The 16,303-nt window shown below is 38.6% G+C and overlaps 1 protein-coding gene across 1 annotated transcript in view; it reads left to right on the forward strand.

The window, feature by feature from the left end:
* asz1 (ankyrin repeat, SAM and basic leucine zipper domain containing 1) overlaps positions 1 to 16,303 on the forward strand; it is a 34,858-nt gene that overhangs the window by 14,650 nt on the left and 3,905 nt on the right. The window contains exons 5-12 of the mRNA XM_082539229.1: positions 4,263 to 4,374; positions 4,543 to 4,677; positions 4,926 to 5,044; positions 8,657 to 8,729; positions 9,261 to 9,317; positions 10,977 to 11,089; positions 15,365 to 15,470; positions 15,728 to 15,841. Coding sequence (XP_082395355.1) covers positions 4,263 to 4,374; positions 4,543 to 4,677; positions 4,926 to 5,044; positions 8,657 to 8,729; positions 9,261 to 9,317; positions 10,977 to 11,089; positions 15,365 to 15,470; positions 15,728 to 15,841 — 829 coding nt within the window. The remainder of the gene's footprint in view (positions 1 to 4,262; positions 4,375 to 4,542; positions 4,678 to 4,925; positions 5,045 to 8,656; positions 8,730 to 9,260; positions 9,318 to 10,976; positions 11,090 to 15,364; positions 15,471 to 15,727; positions 15,842 to 16,303) is intronic.

A 16,303-nucleotide genomic window follows, 5' to 3' on the forward strand; every position in this document is an offset into this window, starting at 1 on the left:
CCCTGTTTTTGTTTTTTTTTTTCCACCTTCACTGTGCTGATCTTTGCTAAACGCATTAAAGGTAATGTACACACCGGATAGGGCTCATTCAGAGACATTTTTAGTGGCTTTTTCCTTGCAGTCATTCAAAAAGTTTGGAAAACATGAGGGGTTTGCAAACTTTGTGATGTAGCAAAAATATTTACTTTGTATTAGTATTTATTTTAATTAGAAAGGAGGCTGCAGAATGTCTGCTGACATTGAAAGCTTTATGAATGGTGTTATACCCATCTCTGCTTCTCAACAATTTTTTTTCTACAGAAAGTCAAAATCGAGATTCTTCATTGAGATAGAAAAAAAGAGAAGTTCTTACTTATTTCCCAAAAGGTTGATTCTGTTCATTTGGACGTTACGTTTTCAATGGGGGAACTGGAGCATAAACTGGGTGTCATCAGGACACCACAACATAGAGCGAAAACCATCCCCACAGACACAGTGCCCAGGGAAGCAGAAGAACATCACGTCAAGAAGGCCCTGAGTAAATTCCAGCTTGTGGAAGACCTCTCCTATTTTGTTTAGGTCTTATCAGTCTTACAAATGTGATTGTTTCTGTTCTTTCTTCCTGTCTGTATTTAAAAGTTGAATCATACCTCTCCAGCTGCCCAAAACAGCCACAATAGGCTTATCTGTGAGTTTCTGTGATTTTCAGTACCTGTAGAAGAATCCACAGTCTGGGAGAACCTCAGCTGAGAGGCCTTCTCAGCAGGACATCAGATTCATTTTTTCATCTTCTGTTCACATCACTGGCACCAATTTCTGTTGGTTTGCATCACTCAAAAGTGATGTGCTTTGAGTTTGTTATAACATTGGAGATGTTTGCATGACTGCTTCTTTACATTTATGTAATTCTTAGTATTCCTTTTTTGTTTTAAACTTTTTTGTTTTGCACTTTGGCTCGCCTGTCCTCACAGGTACACAAACTAACTATCTATGCGTAGGTTGGTAGCAGCAATGAGTTACTTTTCCCTTTACTGTCATTTATAGGGAGGAAAGGTGTTGCTCAAGATTCATTATTTGGCAATAGTTATTTTGTCACTAAAGAGAAGATATCTTTCCAGGTGCTTATGTAAATTTATTCATCGTAAAATCTTAAGATTAGATTGTGGAATCTATTTGAGAGTGCTGACCAAGGTGCAGTGAGTCAGATATTTCTGGAAGTCATTGTTCTTCCTCATAGCAGGAACAATTTTTATACTGAATTGTCTGCATATTGATCAGCCCACTGTTTGGGAACGGTCCAGAACTCACAGTGTGAAGGACACACATACAGAGAACACACAGAAGTGGTCTGTGAGTGACCTTGAGGCCTGTCTCACACCATAACAACCCTTGGGAAAATAAAATAGGAGAGGGCATGGAAGCAGAAACTTTATGACCCTTCCTATCTTGTTTTCTTGCCACTCTAGCCACTGATTAGTGAGCACAGAGGCATGTTACTAAAGATGTTGTCATAGCCATTGCCACATTTGTTTGAGTTCACATGGAACATTAACTTGTGATTTCTGGGAATTTGTTAAATGAAGATGTTGATGCGTTTACTGCTCATCATCATCGGTGTTCAGCAAAAACCTCGGATGTGCTGCACAGATTTAGACTCGTTTCACAAACATCACCTCTGTTTAGGGGCACTTCTAAGTTCAAGATGATTTGCTGGCAGTTATGTAAACACCTTTCCCGATCACAGTTTTACCTTTAGGCTTACTCACATATCGTGTTGAACTTAGTTAATCTCTAAAAGTTTACTTATTTAAGTTTTAGACCTGTGAATCAACTGAAGCATAATTGCATGTGAATTGTGAATTATGGATTATTCTTTAAAATGCCTCCTATTTACTTCCTGATGTTTTTTTTTCTAAATGTTTGACATACGCACACACGTACATAGACAAACACACAGTTCCTCATAAAAGAATTAAGTGAAGTGATAAATTGGCCCCTAAACTTTCCCAGTCCTTGGATTGATGTATTTCTCTTGCCTGTTATGTTTGAGTCACAGGTGATAAGACAGAGGACGTACTTTACTGTAGCAGAAGTTATTTGATATAAGGCCGTGTTTAAGTGGAAGCAAACACATGGAGGCAATAGACTAATAACTAACTATAACTACTAATAATAAACAAGAAAGGTTAAAGTTGTTAAAACCAGGGCATTGTTTTAAGACTCCCTGGAATTTGATAGACATGTTTATAAGTGATCTTCACTTATCACTGTAGTGTTTTCCCTTTTCTGGCCGTTTTTAGTGTGAGTTTTATTTATCAGTCAAGTTTGAGCAGGATTTGAAGGTACATGGACCAAATGGAGAAGAGGAATTTGCTGATTTGCATTTGCTGAAATGAAATGTCAGCTGCCATATGATTATATATCTATTTTAATTATCATTTTTCAAATCTATCTTCATTCATGAAGCTGATGAATGAGAGACATGGGATTCAAAGAATCTCAAACTGAAATCTAAGGGTGAACGAACAATGATGGTAGAAAATTTAACACCTTTCTTTGGAACAAGCCCGAAAGCTTTTCAAGCACATTATATCAAATTTGTATGCAAATCTGAGCATATAATTTTCAATTTCTTTGCCCACTACAATTTTTTTAACTTAACCTCCTAAGACCCGAACTCTTCCACGGCATGCATTTTTAATTTCTCTTTGATATTTGGGCATATTGGGGCCCAATGAATGTAAAAACAAAGAATTACCAGATTTTTTTTAAACCTTATTTTTGTTTTTATGAAAAATCAGAGCCACATTTTGATAGAACAGTAGCAATATAATGTCCTTGTAAGAGGATATCAGGCCCATGTAGAGCAAAATTTAGTATTTTGGTCTAAATAACCCAAAATGTGATGTCCACATATGTGGACGCCAGGTCCTAGGAGGTTAAATAATACTTAAAAATATTTGCCTTCATGCATTTCAGGATGGCTGATGAGAGACGAGACTTGCTTCTAGAAGGACTTTGGTTGATTATACTGCTATTTTTTTTTTCTTTCTCGAGCTTTGTAGCTTTGAAACGGATGGTTAGTCAGCTGGTTGATAAGCTATAGGGTTCTGAAATTCTGAAAACCGTGTAGTGATTGTGACTCGGTAGGTAGCACTCAAGACTGATGGCTCTTTTAGCCTGCATAGATGACTCTTTAACTTTTTATTATCTTTTAAAACTTTATCTGCATTCATAAATGTTGTCCAACAGACAGAACAGTAAGTCCACTGGCTATACTGCAAGCACTAAAACACTGGCCGTTGTCCAGAGGCTGATTCAGCAGGGTGCTGTTTTAGTGCAGAGTGCAAGGATCCAGACTGTAGTTGTGGTCTCAATATTTCAGTATTATTGCAACTTTTCAATTATCACTGAATTCATTACTTTTATAATTCAGTGATAGTGGTATATCAAATGTATTTTGTTAAGCTATAAGGCTGAAAAAGTGGCAGTACAAGTACCTGCAGACGTTTTGAAGATGTTTGGGCTGTGACTCTGGAATCTCTACCTGTTCCCACTGTACTATCAATCAAAAATACTCAGTGTAGGTAGCATACCTTTAACAATTCCCCAGTTCTATGATGCCATAGAACTGCTTATCTTGTCTGAATTATGGTACCAAAACATCTTGTTTCTTATGGGTCATCAGCTGTGACTCAGGAGCTTGAGCAGGTCACCTTAATCAACAGCAGGTCCAATCTCTGGGTCTCAATCTCTTGGGAAGATAAGGAATGCATACGTAGGCATGTTGTAGAGAATAAAAGGTATAGAATAAATCACTTTATTGGTAGGTGTGTGTGTCTGTGTGAGAATGTGGCTTGTAGTGTAGAAAGCCTAGAAGTGTTCAGTAAAAACAGACAAATGCTATATAAATGTGTCTATTAACAAAGACATAAGAAAGATCAAAGTAGAAAATCACCAATCTTCATCAAACACTTGTTGAAATGGGGAATGTGGCTGCTCAGTCACTGTGGCTCCAACCTGAAGGACTATCTATAACATGGTATCTACTGCACCCTGGTGGTTTTTCCATATACTATTAATATGTGTACCCATTTTCATTGGTCACTGTACTTGCTGTGTCCTCGTTCAACAGACTAATGTCCATTTCACATTCTCTGCTGCTTCCATGTATTCTCTCCACCCCCAGAATGGTTACTGCTCCATCTAAATTATTTTCTTAAAATTGTCCTTTTCCTTTGTCCTTATCTTCTCTCTGTTTTCTTGCCTGCTACTCCTCTCAGGTCCCAAATGACCTGCCTCATGCTGGCAGCCAGGGACAACTACAGTAAAGTCATCAACCTCCTGGTGTCCCATGGGGCTGAAATCAACATCCAGGAACGCAATGGATACACAGTGTGTTACTTATGTTTGTCAAGTCAAAGTTCTTATGTGGGGGCCTTCAGTTTAACTGTAGCAGACCCTGTAACAGAGGGCACAGTGTAATATATAATGCATAATTTTTATCATGATAACATTTGTACTTTGACCTTATGTATGTAACTAATGTATTTTTTTTGTTAGGCTTTGACTATAGCAGTGCAGTATGGAAGAGAGGAGGCAGTGCTGAAACTCCTCCAGCTGGGAGCAAACAAAACCATCAGGACAAAGACTGGCAAAAGCCCTGCTGATCTGGCTGAGAGCTCCAAACACAGACAGGTACCTAAAGTACTTAGATGCTTTTACATGCCACCTATATGCTTTTAGCATGTCAGAAATGCTTATAAGCATTAATTGAATTGGTTTGGGGGCATGAATCTACCCACTAAAGGGTCTAGTTTGACTCATTGGATGGGCTTATGCAACTTTTGAGTTATTTTAAAGTTACAGTGATGCACTTGTCAAAAACATTTTCTACCATCAGCTGCTTAATCTTACAGAGTTCATGAATATGCGTTTGTTCACAGATTTCGAGGATCTTGGCCTCTTCCTCAAACATCTCTAATGTCCAGGCCTTTGGATCCATGGAGGACACGCTATCTAAATTCTTCAAGACTAACTCTGAATTTCCAACTCCCAAGGAGAGGTAAGATAACTCTGAAAGCCCTAAACTAAACTTGCATGCATTTAGGGCTTTTGTTTGTTTGTTTGGTTGGTTGGTTGTTGTTTTTTATGCAGCAATAGGTGACATTCTTAAAAGGTTTCTCGATTCTGAACCCATCATCACAGAAGCTTCAGATTTCTAAAGTGTTTTATCAATATGGTAGTATTATTTTAACTTGTTTGTCTCCTTTTTTTTTGTTGTTGTTTAATTCCTGTCCGTGAAAACTTGTGGTTGTACAGGGCTGTGAGTTTACAACAGGTAAAAACAATATGTGTTCAGACTTGATTGTCAGTGCTTGAGTGACGATGGACTCTGTTCATGCAACTCCTCTTTACACCAATTATCTCTTGTCATTACAAAACTCTATTCCAGTCGTCACTGTAGCTTAATGGCCCCTGTTGGATTCTTAGTGAACCAGTGTCTGTGTGGCAGGTGTTGTTGAACCATTGTCGAACCAGACATAAACAATAATAAACCTTCTGCATGAATGTTTAGTCCATTCAGGCACTGCTGGGCAATTATCATCAGCCAGAAACGTAATTTTAGACCACGTCTGGCACTGTGAATTAGAGGCTGTAAACATTTTAGCTGCCTTTCTCTCTTGTCGGCTACAAAGACGTTAAAACCCATGTTACACATTAAACATGTTATGAACATCATGAGAAGAGAAGCTAATTTCTGAAGCGCGTCATGCCAGCGGTCAGACTGGAACTGCGAGTACTCTGTGGTTACTCTAATGTGTGCGTACTCCTTGTTGCTCTCTTTTGATCCTGAGAGTAGAAAATTATGTCTTTACCCCTTTGACCTCCACGTCAAATGCTGATTTAGAAAGAATGAAAATGTAAAAAATGCAGATCGATCCTCAAAAGCACTTCAGGAGTTTCAGCTTTTTAGCATTGTTGTTTTCTTCTTCTTCTTTTAATCAACAGTAGAGTAGTCAGAAAATCAAATACGTTTTGACTCCCATCCTGTCCCAACAAGTACCGTACTTGGTAGGGATTCTCTGGTAATGAATTTTTTTATGCTGTTAAATGGGAGCAAAAAATCTAAAAAATTTCACTACCTTTCAAAAACCTTCTGAAAATGAATCACCACTTAAAGTGCTAGTAGTATTTAAACAAAAAAATGTGCAAATAGTTCAGATAGTTCCATAAGTTTGAGTAAAGCTAGAAATTAAATCAAAAAGCTTTTTTTCCAGTCCAAAATAACGCGTTTCCAAAGTTTACAGATGATCGTTCATGGATTCACGACTGCAGTGGATGTGCTCTGGAGTGAGGCTTGCTCTTATCTTTGAAATGATGTTCTCAGCTGCTGATAACCATGGTGAAGATGCTCTCTTCCATGACTTCAGCAATTTGAGAGGTGCATAAGCCTCTTTTCAGGACAGACTCATCTATACACCTTTGTTTAATGCAGGACAAAACAGAAATAGAAAAGACTGCTACTAATTAAAAGTTTGTTTAGATACATATTTTGACTGCCTGGCCAAAAAAAAAGTCACCACCTGGATTTAACTAAGCAAATAGGTACAAGCCTCCTATTGGACAATTACTGCATGGGCGATTATCTTTCAGCTGGCAACAAGTTATTTATCCCCGAGTGGTGCAATGAGTTTCTTCTCATTTCATAAACAACCATGTCGAAAGACACATCTCGTGGTCGTGGAAGAGATGTTAGTGTGTTTGAGAGGGGTCGAATCATTGGTATGCTTCAAGCAGAGAAAACATTTAAGGAGGTTGCAGAAACTACTAAAATTGGGTAGAGAACTGTCCAGCGCATTATTAAAAAGTGAAAGGATAGTGGGGACCCATCGTCTTCAAGGAAGAAATGTGGCCGGAACAAAATCCTGAATGATTGTGATCGGTGATGAAGTCAAATCGAAGAAAAACAACAGTAGAATTCAGGGCTATGTTTACTAGTGCAAGTAAAAGCATTTCCACACACACAATGCGAAGGGAACTCTAGTGATTGGGACTGAACAGCTGTGTAGAAACCAGTAATCAGTGAGGCAAACTGGGAAAAAAGGCTTCAATTTGCTATGGAGCAATGGGAGGTGGTCATGTGGTCCAGATTTACCCTGTTCCAGAGTGATGGGCGCATCAGGGTAAGAAAAGAGGCAGATGAAGTGATGTACCCATAATGCCGAGTGCCTAGTGTACAAGCCTGTGGGGGCAGTACTATGATCTGGGGTTGCTGGAGTTGGTCAGGTCTAGGTTCAGCAACAGTTCAGCAACCTGACTATACTGAATAATCAGGTTATTTCACCAATGGGTTTTTTCTTCCCTGATGGCACAGACATATTCCAAGATGACAATGCCAGGATTCATTGGGCTCAAATTGTGAAAGAGTGGTTCTGGGAGCATGAGACATCATTTTCACACATGGATTGGCCACCACTGAGTCCAGACCTTAACCCCATTGAGAATCTTTGGGATGCGCTGGAGGAAGCTTTGCGCAGCATCAATGCAAGATCTTGTTGACAAATTAATGCAACACTGGGTGAAAATAAATCTTGTGACATTGTAGAAGCTTATTGAAACAATGCCACAGAGAATGCTTGCCGTAATCAAAGCTAAAGGTGGTCCAATGAAATATTAGAGTATGTGACCTTTGGGTTTTTTTGGTCAGGCAGTATATTTATTATTGTTTCTCAGATGGTCAATGCCAATTAATCTGTTTTAACTGACTTAAAAAAAAAAAAAGAAAGAAAAATTCCCTTGTGGGCAGTTTATCCTTCATGCCCCAGTCTGGGAGGTTGAGGGGTGCTGTCTCGACAGTGTAGGTGACACTGCCCCGATAGCTTCCTGTGGTGTATTGCAATTACAAAAACACATTTAAGTAGTTTTAGTATATGACACGTTGACAATAAAATACAGCGTCGATGAATTTTTATAATCTTATGCCATCGAGTCGTTGCAGCCCTCATGTAGACAGGGAGTTCTTCTGGAACTTCAGCATAAATGCTATAGAAAAACAAGTACACTTATAAGCACAGGAAAACTTAGACACAGCACAAAATATAGTGCAAATTCACCAGAATCACAGTGATACCACATACAACCTAAAAAATATTCTTTTATAAAAATCTGATAGCAAAGATATAGTGTGTTTTATTTTTGTAATTAAAAAGTGTCCCTCACTAAGCTAACTGGTCATTGCTGTTGTGAAATCAGTTCTTTCTCATAGACTAAATATTTGCAGTAGCTAACGTTATACATAAGCTTGGGCACCATCTTGACATTTCATTGTGTCCGGTCAACAGAGTACAATGTTAACATAAAAAAAAAACTGTCTGCTAACATTACGCCAGCGATTTAAAATTAGTTTTTAATAAAGAAGTTTATATGTTTAAGGACATTTTTTTTCTATGGTATTAGATTGAGGATGGCATCTTAGATTCAACAGTAAAGTGTGAAGTTTATTAAAAATCTATTAAAAGCTATGAATATTTGGTTGAGAAAGTTGTTTTTGTTGTAAACTGGACGGTGCAGAAGTGTTTAGTTGACTAGTTGTCCACACCCTTTGCCACATGGGTTAATATTGTGTAATAACTCAGTTAGCTGTAAGTCACAGTGGAATTTCTGCCCTGTTCAGTGTAAGCAAGCTTGATGACCTGGAGCTCCTCCTGCATGGCCTTAACCTGGGCTACCTCACTGACATTATGACTGTAAGTACTCTAGTGCACCCAGCAATAGGATATGTCTGTATGTTGGTGTGTTTTTCTCTGATCAAAAATGTATATTTTGAATGCATAGTACTTTTTTTTAAATATGAAAGATTTCTCTTATCTCAAAAATTGTAGGATATTGAGCAGATATGGTGTGTTATTGGACACAGTGTGATATATTATTGATGTAATAGGTGAGCTACAGTGAAATGAGCACAGCTGCCTTATTGACACAGATACGTCTAGGCTTGTGTCTTGTAGGAATGTGTCTTGTAGTTTACATATTTTACTTGGTACTAAATAATAGATGTAATGTGCTGGATTAGCTTGGCCTGAATTAAACTCGGGGTGAGCTTTGTTTTTAGGCCCTATCTGATTTATGTGGACCAGCGTTGACAGCTGCAGGTGGCTTTCTGTTACTGTATGGAAAAGTGTTATGCAGGTACATCTGCTTCAGGTTGTGAAGTTTTGATTTGGTAAATGTTGAGTGATCTTTTCTGTTTTTGGCTTTCCACATACACACATGCACAGGAAAATGATATCACCTGGAGTTACCTGCTGACCATGGAGGAGGACGACCTTAAGAAGGTAGAGGATGTCTGTAACATCTGTGTGTCTGTCAGCTCTCTTTTCTGGCTGCCAGATTTGATGATGACCGAGAAAGAGAGAGGAGTAGCTGCTGATGTCACCCTTTAAGAAGAGATTAAACGGATACGTATTACACTTACTTCTGCAGTATGGGAGAGAAATCAAAAATGTGTAAAAGGTGAATGTATGCAAAATGTTTGCATACACTGTATATAATTCACAGTAAATTAGAGGCAATCAACTGATCAAATTATATGGAAGCATGATTAAACTTCAGAAAAGTTTACTTTATATAGCATCGCTCAAGCACCGGGTGTTCAAAGTACGTCACAAAGAAAAATAAATAAATAAAACTAAAAGAGAGAATACAGGAAAATGATAGAAAATATAATATTAATTCTATGGTGTAGCTACATTATTTAAAAGCAGTTCTGAGTAATACCGTTTTGAAACTTCTTTTTAAACAATAGCTTCGGTTGGAGAAGATCTCACTTTAGTGGTATAAATGGAACGGTTCTTATATAGAGCTTTTCTACTTTACCTGAACACTCAAAGTGCTTTATACAACTACTCGCCCCGTTCACACAAGCACTTTCTTTGCTTTTTCTATACAAGTGGTTTCTAACATTCACACACATATGGAGAGCAACTTGGGGTTGATATCTTGCCCAGGGATATTTGGCATGCAGACTGGGGCAGCAAGGGATCAATCCACCAGATTTCTAATTAGTAGACCTGTTCTACCCCCTGAGCTACAGGGGTCCAAGGTTCTTCATACTGTATAATTACCGTATTTTTCGGACAATACGGCGCACTGTCGATTTTTGAGAAAAATTTAAGGATTTTAAGTGCGCCTAATAGTGCGGAAAATATGGTATACTATACTATATTGTATGAATGGGGTCTATAAGGCACATTGATGATTTAGAGGAAGAAACTGCATTTGCATTACATTTTTGGTGAAGAAATTCATAAAGTCATTGCTAATTAAGTGAATACTTGGTTTAACAGAGGTCAGGCTCTCTGTCAGCCTGGCTTCAATGTGGAAATGAAACCTGGGGTTGTTCCTGTTTTATTTAATCAGTGATAAATAGTAAGGTCTCCTAGCTTTACAGATGGCATTTTTTGTAATAGAGTAACAACCTATTTTTTCAGACTATATGAAGATCTTCTAAATGAGTGGAATGCCATTTCCTCTTCAGTTTGTATGTGGTCTGCTTCATGATGTGCATTTGTATGTTATACAAGGAAGTCAAGCATGTGTGATATGTTGCATTCTTCTTTTGAGGTTTTGAGGTTGTATGTAGTGAGGGTGTAAGAATTGTTCCTGTGACTCATCAGATTTCCTGTGTATTTACTAGTGTATTATGATCTACAGCAGGGGTGGGGAACTCCAGGTCTCAAGGGCTGGTGTCCTGCGGGTTATACACCTGAATCACATGATTAGTTCGTTACCGAGCCTCTGGACAACTTCAGGACATGTTGAGGAGGTAATTTAGCCATTTGAATCAGCTGCGTTGGATCAAGGACACATCTAAAACCTGCAGGACACTGGCCATTGAGGTCTGGAGCTCCCCACCCCGATCTACAACATCAAATGCTGCGCTAAGACAAAACCAGTGTAATCACCGTCAGTCAGACTGTCAGTCTGTTTTCCAGATTGGTGTCACAGACCCAGAGGACCTGAAGAAGGTGCTGACTGCTGTGCAACAGATGCACCTGGACAAAGTGGACCTGGAAACAATCAGGCAACTGGGACCTGCAGACAGTGGGTAAGGTTACAGATCTTAACATATGTTAAGTTTACCCTGAAGCCTTCCTTGGTGCCAACATGTTGTTTTTTGTTTTTTATTTTATTTATAAATTTATTTACTTTTTGCTCTTTAAAAACAAAAATAGTTAGTATTTTATTACTGTATTGTTCTCAACAGTGTATTTAACACCAGAACCAGCAAATGTTTTGACTGAGTCGTCAAAGTGTGAACTAAAAATGAGAGCCTTCAGTTTTCTGGCCCCTGTGGAACCAGCTTCCAGTTTGGATTTGAGAGACAGACACACTCTGTACTTTTAAAATGATGCCTAATAGTTTTCTATTTCTCAAAGCTTGTAGTTAGGGCTTGATCTGGTGACCCTGAACCATTCCTTAGCTACAATGCAGTAGGCTGACGGTGCCGGCGGTTTTATTCTGTGATGCATTGAGCTTTTCTTTTTCACTTCTTCACTATTTTCTGTGTGTTTATACATCACTCCTCTGTTTTTGCCTCCTTTTATGGCAAAGAGAGACCTTTTGTCCTGTCTCTCTTTGTTCTCCCCTCCCCCCACAACCAGTTGCAGTTGCTGCCCCTCGTTGAACCAGGTTCTGTCCAAGGTTCCTGTTAAAAGGGAGTTTTTCCTTCCCACTGTCATCAAGTGCTTGCTCACAGAGTTTTGTTTCAAATATTTTAAGGTGTTTACATTAAATAAAAGTATCTTTATGTGACTGGTGCTGGGAATAGATACTATATAAATGAAATTGATTTAAATGGAACTGAACTCAATTTGTTAGAGGTTTTCTTGTGAATATTTTTCAGGAAGGAGGTCTTCAAATTAGAATGAAAATTAATAGAATCAGGGCTTTCTTCAGTGCATAAAAATCATTGTAGAATTTGGTGTCAGAAAACTTGTCAATCCTGAAAGAATTTGAAAACCTCAGTCTGCCAAGAATATTTGATGAGGAGCAAGTAAAAAAAACATTCACAAACACTCTGCATGAAGACAGAAACAAAGTTGACAGTAGTAGCAAAATTTTAAACACTTGTCAGCCCCACACCTTAAACCCTCCCCCACATTCAGCCCACTTCCATCTTTTTGTGATGCTCCATTTGTCCTCCTCCACTGGAAGTCGTCCATCAACCCTATAAGCATCTCACTGTCCTGGCTCTATCTCCCTCCCCCTTATCTCCATAGCCGTGCCCAAGCTGGGACTTAATGGTTTAAGCGGAGCTGTAATGATTTGTAAGGTGAAGGTGATGGGTGGTTGCAATGAACAGAGCGTCAGAGGCCAGACAGTCATCAAACCGCACCCCATCACTTAATGAATCCTCTGCTGAACAGGACTCGTTTTCTTTGCCTTTCTCACCTGCAGGATGAGAGACACCCCAGGCAGTCGGTTAATAACTGGGATGAAAATCTTTATCAGGGCTAGAACTCTGTAAAAGCTCCTTCAGGATCTAAACACTGAAAAAAAGTTGGATACATAGTTGGCAGCAGTGGTAAAATGCTTGGAAAGGACTATTAGTTTACGTCAGTATTTGTTCCTATACACCATAGGTTACAATCTTACAGATGTTTTATTGCCAAGTGGATGCATTTATCACATTTGTGGGTCTCGAGAGTTTTTGTTCACATGTACAGATTCTGTTTTTAGCAGAATCTAGCTAAGTAGTTGTAACAAGTCTGAAATGGGGGGAAAGAGGTCTTTATGTCTTTTATCCTGAATATGTGGTGTAGCTGTTAAGCCATAAAAGGGTTGAGTGCCTACAAAAGGTTTGGAAGGAGTTGCTACTCCAAGTGGTAGACTTAAAGTATCTTGGGGTTTTGTTTGCAAGTCAAGGGATAAGAAGCTCAGTCATACAATCGTTTTCGTTTGCAGTTTTTGAATTTGTCACAGATTGGTGTCCTTTGCTTAATAATGCTCAACTATGATTAACATTTTCTTTCATTATTTATTGACCTGTGGGGACATGTTTCAGTTCCAAAAATCAAATCATAATCCTTGAAAAGTTTAATAATATGTTTTATGGGTTGTAGTTTATTTCGGAGACAAATATATTTAAAAGTACCCCAATGTTTTGGCATGACAATGGGTGATTGAAGACCTGCTGGGCCAGGTGGCTTGCACTACATAAGCCACCTCCACCTCCAAACAAAACATTGTAAAACCCAGACTGTTCAAATGTAAGCAAGTAAAGTAAAGCACCAGATGTGTTTTTCAGGATTATTGTACTGTCCGGAAGTTGTAAACCTAGCTTATGTTTCATTATTCATCTTAATATAACTTTAAAAATAATTGACTTTGATGATATATAAGAATTGACTTTTAAAATGATGGTAAACATTACCTATGGCAAAGTAAAAGCCTTGTAAGGAAGGATTGCATTGCTGTTCTACTGGAAGTTAAACAATAAACATAAAACTATATAAAAATAATAATTGCAGGTCTAAATGTGTCTGAATATGTTTTTAGTGTGAGAGAAAGCAATTTGGTCCATGTCTCAGTGGTAAGGCTGTGTTTTTGTTCAACTGCTTGAATCAAAGCTGAGTCTGCGCTTTGGTTATGATATTGTAGTGGTATATGAAATTCTAAAAATGGTTTCACTGGCCAAACAACATATCACTCCACTCCCAGCAGCTACCACTGAGCAAGGCATTTGCTGGGTTTGGTTTGAAAAAGACAGGGAAGCTTAATGGTTTCTCAGCCCTCCCAAAAATCCCCAGATAAATAATTTTCAGTGGCTCTCATGCATCCTCTGTCAGCACTCAAACATAATGTCTGTTATGCCTTCAACGACCTGCCCACCCAGGCCCATCATCACTCTCTTCCCCCTAGATAAACTAACAGGAGGAAGAAGGGAGGAGAGGGTGCAGCACAGGCTGACTGACAGTGTTTACTCGCCCCTGTGACAGAGTGTGAGGAGGGCCGGAGTGGCTGGCTGCCCAGTCCCCTCAACGAGGGAAATGTACCATTAAGATAAGAGCTATCAATATTCCATAGGTCCAGAGGATGGGAATAGAGAGGGACGGCGTTTGATTAATCTAAATAACTAGTCATTTAAGGTGCATGTTTTCAGAGAGGGATGACAGCATTGGGTTAGTGCGAGGAGGAGGTGCGAACAAGGCTTGGCCACCTGCTCGGTTTGCTGTAGCAAAGAAAATGCCTGGAGCTCGTTAATGCAAAGCTTCATCCAAACTACCCATTAGTCTGCACTATCATAGCTGAGCATCTTCAGCTAATTCTGCCTTGCTTTTTTCATGTGGACCTTCCTTTCAGCTTTAGTTTTTAGACAAGTAAACCACTTGACCTTATTTTTAAATGTCAGAGAGAGTTATTCATCTATCTAAAGATTAAGTAGGATTGGTTTTCAGGTTATTAACCAACCAGCTGGTTTGTATAGGACCTTGTTTTTTTTGTTGTTGTTTGTTTGTTTTGTTTTTTTAAAGGAAGGTTTGTTTACAGTCAAATCTAAGACCAACTTTTTTGATAAATGTCTTGATAAGTGGTATAATATTTTATGACTAATAATATTTGCCATACACTTCAAATGCATTAACCTCCTAGGACATGGTGTCCACATAGATGGACATTTTGGGTTGTCTAGACCAAAATACGAAATTTTTCTCTCAAGGCCTGATATCCACTTATGAGGACATTATACTGCCACTGTTCTGTCGAAATTTAAAACAAATGTCCTCATATGTGAATTTATTATTCATTCGTTAGCATCTTAATATAACCTTAAAAATAATTGACTTTGATGATATAAAGAATTGACTTTTAAAATGATGGTAAACAGATAATTAATCTCAGAAACAAAAATCAGGTTAAAAAAAATTAGGTAATTCTTTGGCTTTACGTTCATCAGGTCCCAATCGGCCCAAATATCCATCCATCCATTCGCTTCCGCTTATCCTTTTCAGGGTCGCGGGGGGCGCTGGAGCCTATCCCAGCTGTCATAGGGCGAGGGGCGGGGTACACCCTGGACAGGTCGCCAGTCTGTCGCAGGGCCAACACACAGGGACAGACAACCATTCACACTCACATTCACTCGCACATTCACACCTAGTGGCAATTTGGATTATCTAATTAACCTATACCCACAAGTGGGGATCAGCCCAAATAGCAAAGAGAAATTAAAAATGCATGCCATGAAAGAGTTTGGGTCTTAGGTGGTTAAACAGAATAACATGAAAGATATGTACCCTATGTATGAAAAGATTGTTTTTTTTTTAAATTAAAAATTTTGTGATCATTTTATCAGGCCTTTCTCATAAGTTCCACATGTTTGCAGGAGTGAGGAGCTGCAAAACTTCCTCATAAGTATCAGTCAGCAGTGCTGCTACCTGACAGAGACCATTCAAGACGTCTTAAATCGATTCCCTCGCCAACCCGCTCAGGTGCAGCTCATACCCTCTTTACCTGTCCAGTTATTAGGATTTTACCAACCACGAGATAAACAACTATGACTGGCCAAATTCTGTGTCTATTAAAAATTTCATAAATAAAATGTATAACAGATCTAATGGAAAATGTGTTTGCCAGCTAAAAGTTTTCAATTCACTATTTTTTGCACATGACTTCCTTTTATCTCGTCTTTCATCCCACTACATTTGTGACATAAAAATCATCACCATCTCTCTCTGCCTCTGAGAAGTTGGTTTTCTCCCTGGACCCAAAGAAGGAGGCTCAGACCATCTGCAACCAGCTAGTGGTCCAGACAAAAGATCTCCAAAAGGAAGTCACCTGCCTCCGCAATCTGCTTTGCCAGGTTGACGCACACACACGCACACACATGCATGTACATTTTGACATTATTTATCTTATAAATCACTGAAATGATAAAAATTAAAAAATCTATACACAGTATATTTGTTTTTGAGGCAGTGGTAATTTTGGCCTCCACACAGCTATAACAACATTGGAGAAATAAATTGTTGTATTATATGGTTGTATTATTGTGGAGTACTACAATATATTACAATACAAAGTGGCTGTTGTTGTGGTTTGGTGCTATGTAAGTACAATAAAATGACATTTGTTGTTGATTGTAACAGTAAATACAAAATGTGTCAATGCACTGGTAACAAGATAAAAGTATGAATAAGAGTAAAATCTGTCAGACCTGACACTAATACTGATATATATGTGATTAAATTGAAAGCACATCCAAGTCAATTTAAATTGCTTTCATACAGTGCTCACTGTTACTCTTTGCACTACTGAGGATTAA

The sequence above is a fragment of the Aulonocara stuartgranti genome (assembly GCF_965226115.1).
Source record: "Aulonocara stuartgranti genome assembly, chromosome: 7".
NCBI classification, from domain to species: domain Eukaryota; kingdom Metazoa; phylum Chordata; class Actinopteri; order Cichliformes; family Cichlidae; genus Aulonocara; species Aulonocara stuartgranti.